The sequence below is a fragment of the Corvus brachyrhynchos genome, unplaced genomic scaffold (genome assembly GCF_000691975.1).
Source record: "Corvus brachyrhynchos isolate BGI_N302 unplaced genomic scaffold, ASM69197v1 scaffold133, whole genome shotgun sequence".
Taxonomy (NCBI): domain Eukaryota; kingdom Metazoa; phylum Chordata; class Aves; order Passeriformes; family Corvidae; genus Corvus; species Corvus brachyrhynchos.
Genome location: NW_008237249.1, coordinates 913340 through 917152, shown reverse-complemented (window position 1 = coordinate 917152; position 3813 = coordinate 913340). Strand labels below are relative to the sequence as shown.

Sequence of the window (3813 nt, the reverse complement as noted above, 5' to 3'; positions counted from 1 at the left end):
GGGGGCTGCCCCGGGCCCAGCACCCCCCGGCGCTCGGACACCACAATTTCGGGCTCCCCGGAGCACGGAGCAGCAGCCAGCAGCTCCCTCAGGAAGGGCTGCCGTCCCTCCCGAACGCCTGCGGCCCCAAACCTCCTCCCTCAGGATAACTGGGAAAGGGGGGGGTCCCACGGCCTCGCTCCCCCCATCCCAGTGCCCCTCTTTTTCCGCCAGGCACCAATCCACGCGCTTGGTTTGGCCAGGGAAACACTAAAACACAGAATTTCAAGTCAATGTCTCAGGGCTCTCCCAAAGCTCTCTCCACTTCCTGTGACAAAACAAAACACGCTTCGTTTTAAACTTATTCTTCCTCTATTTAGTGCCGAGAAACGATGACCAAAAGCACCCCCAAAAACCCTCCTGGGATTCTCCTCCCTTTCCCAAGCCATCCACGCCCCAGGCAGAGGATGGAGCTGGGCTGGAACAGCCTCAGCAAGGCATGCAATCTTGAATTTCAAACGATTTCATTTCGAATCTCGAGCTGGGCTGAATTTCCACTTCGCTATTTTCGTGTCACCGCTGCTCGAGTCAAATGCTGCCCCCCCCCCTCCACGTCACCGATCTCGAACCTGAGCCAAAAGGTGGCAAAAGGAGGGGACGGGGATAAATTTGGGGTTTTGGATCATCCCCTTCCCCGTGCCGGGGTCAAAGGGACTGGGAATATTTGCTGAGGGGTGCAGGGAAGGAAGATCGAGACGAATCCGTTTGCTTTGACTCGTGTGGGAAGAATGGAGCACTGGGAGTCCCCAGAATCCTCAGGCTTTTCTCGCTCCATTCACCACGGCTGAAGAAACCAGAATTCTGGGAATTTCAGGGCTAGGAGTTGGATTTTGATGATCCTTTTGTGTCCATTTCAACTTGGGATATTCTCTGAGTTAAATTTCCAGCATTTCTGGGCTGCCCCCCTGCCAACGCTGCTCCCTGAGCATCCCTTGGGCAGCTGGATGGAAAAATAGGGGGGGAAAAGGGAATTTGCGGCTGATCCGATTTTGCTCCATCATAATTTTTTGAGCGGATGCTTGAGAGGGATCACTCTGACCTGAGGGGGAAAGGGTTTTATCCCAGAAAAATGGTAACAGTTGCCTTGAAAATGCCCCACCTGGAAAATAGCACAGGATTTCCCCAGGGGTTGGGAATTTGCCTCAGAGAATTAATCTGGAATATGCAACACCAAGAAACGCACCTGCCAGGGGGGCAATACCTGTCAAATGCATGCGTGCTTCCATTTATTCCAAATCCTTGCATTTATTCCCAACGCTTCCATTTATTCCCAATCCTTTCCCTTTGTAAAAATAATCCTTTTCCCTCTTTTTTTTTTTTTCTTAAATTAACCCCCCACAGCTTAATTTGTACCTCTAAGGGCATCATTACTATTATATGAATGATATTAATTTCATTATATTTATCGCATTACATTAATTACATCTATTGTGTCACATTCTATTGTTAAACTTAATTTAATAAATCTATAATTCTATCACTCAACTTTATTTAATAAACAAGTATTTCGATGTTTTCATCACCATATCGTTCAATAAACACACAAACAGCTTACGTATGTGAATATATTTAATCATTTTAATTAAATAGAAATAAATGTCTTTGTACGTAATATGTAAATACATAAAAATACATTTACATATAAATATAAATATATTTACATTAATTTAATTTTCTATATGAGTATACAAATATAGGATTTATTTAAGTACAACAAGCAGGGCAATGGTGGGAGCTGTTGGATTTTAATTAATTGCCCTGATGAATTTTAATTGTCCTGATAGATTTTAACTGCCCTGACAGATTTTAATTAATTGCTCTGCTGGATTTTAATTGCCTTTCCTGACTTAAATTCCCCTGCCTCATTTTAATGCCATGGAAAAGTGTGGAAGAGCCCAGTGAGCCTGGGAAGGGGCACCTTCATGCTGGGATTTGGTCCCAAATATTTGGCAAACATTTCCAAAAGAAAATAAATTCCAAACATCTGGAAAGCCCCAAATCCATAAAAAAGGGACTGGGTGTCCTTGGAATCCCAACACCACAGGAATGGGCTCCGGAGGGACCTGGGTTGGACCTGGATGCTGGGATGGACATGGCAGAATCCACCTCCTGCCCCTGTATGGGATTCCCAGGAATTCCCAGCGGGACAAAAGAGCAGCTGCCCAAAGGCTCTGGGAGTGGGCACTGGGAGGGGGAGAGGAGCAGCTGGGAGGCATCGAGTGGCAGCACCAGTAAGACCAGTAAGACCAGTAATTTCAGCACAACCAGAACCAGCAGCACCAGCACCGGTACCACCAGTAACAGCACCAGCACCACCAGTACCAGCACCAGTATCACCAGTACCAGCAGTACAACCGGAACCAGCTGCACCAGTACCACCAGTATCACCAGCCTCTCCAGCAGCACCAGCCCCAGCAGCCCCAGTACCACCAGTGACACCAGTATCACCAGCGACAGCAGCCCCAGCAGCCGCCCAGCCACTGCTGACTCATTCCTGGCCGGAGCCTCGGGGCTGCTCCGTGGGGGTTTCCCTTCCTCCTCTGCCACCGAGTTACCCAACCCCCCCTGAGGTGGGGCTGCAGTTCCAGGAACTGCTCAGCTCCCCACGCCCCAGTTCCAGCCGAGGAGCCGAACTGGTGCTGCTGGGAGTGCTGATGGCACCCACAGCCTCGCTCCGGCACAGGGACTCGGATCAGGCACCCGGGATTCCCGAGCTGGCACCCCCGGCTCGGCGCTTTGCACCCCAAGGAACCCATCCCAAAGCCACTCCGCCTTTCCCACATTTCTCCATCCCGTGGAGACACTCACCGGATCCACGGCTCCTTCCCCACATCCTCTGGAGCGTCTGAGATGGGGAGAGGGAACATCCAGGCCTGGGTATGTTTTCATAGCAATGGGTGGAAAAATCCCAAAGTGCTGACTGCACTTGTTTCCCACCATTAAGTGGGGACTGAAATAATTGGGAAGGGGACAAGATCCCCCTTTCCAGTCCTAATCCCAGCGAGACAGCCATGCTCCTGCTGATTCCCTGGGGAAAAATAGGAAAAAGAGGCTTTTTTAAGTTTATCCACCTTGAAAAACCTCTTCTGCTTCTTCTGTTCCAGAGACAGGGAATCACCTATGGAGGAAGCAGCACTGGGAATGCTGGAAGCAGGAGAAGAGAGGGATTTCTGCCCCTTGGCTCCCAGGTTTGTGCCGGTGGGTTTTGTGCCGCAGGGTGGGAATTGTCCATGGCTTTGTGCCCCCTCGGATCCCAGGCAGGATGCTCCACCACAGGGATTCATCGCTGTGCTTCCCACACTTCTCCTTCTACAGGCATTTAATGGCAAGGGGTCAGGATCAACTTCCCCAGGAAACCCTCATCCCACACAGTTTCTGCTGGAATGTCATGAACACTGAGATATTGAGGATTAATGGGAATGCCGGGAGGAACACTGGGATGACAGTGGAAAGCTTGGCTCTGGAATCCTTCCCTGGGCTGCAGGAGTGGTCCAGGGAGAGCAAGGGACAGACAAAAATCCATCAGCCAGGGAAAACTGTAGGAATTCCATTAAATTCAGTCTCACTTTCCCTCTGCTCAGAGCCCCCCACTTCCCGGGCACAGGCGCATCCCCCTGGAGCAAATTCTCCAGACAGCAATTCCCGAAGCCACCCATGGATCCCCTGCCGTGGGATCCCTCACGCATCCCAGAGCAGCCCAAATCCATCCCACGTCCTACCTGGCCTCGTCTCGCCGAGCTCCCAGCTGCAGCTCCCAGCTGCAGCCACGCACAT

At 50.7% G+C, this 3813-nt stretch overlaps 1 protein-coding gene across 3 annotated transcripts in view; it reads right to left on the bottom strand.

Annotated features, from left to right (window-relative positions):
* The window catches only part of LOC108445719, a 29939-nt gene that overhangs the window by 20959 nt on the left and 5167 nt on the right, over positions 1 to 3813 (bottom strand). Inside the window, exons 1-3 of one of the 3 annotated variants that reach the window (XR_001860675.1) lie at positions 3759 to 3798; positions 3158 to 3517; positions 2848 to 3067 (exon numbers count right to left, since the gene is read on the bottom strand). Coding sequence is in view for 1 of the 3 variants with exons in the window: in XM_017730455.1 (XP_017585944.1) it covers positions 2848 to 3067 (220 nt within the window). In the remaining 2 variants the exon portion in view is untranslated. Of the gene's footprint in view, positions 1 to 2847; positions 3068 to 3157; positions 3518 to 3758 lie in introns of all 3 variants that reach the window. The other 2 variants (XR_001860674.1, XM_017730455.1) reach the window with 2 other exon arrangements.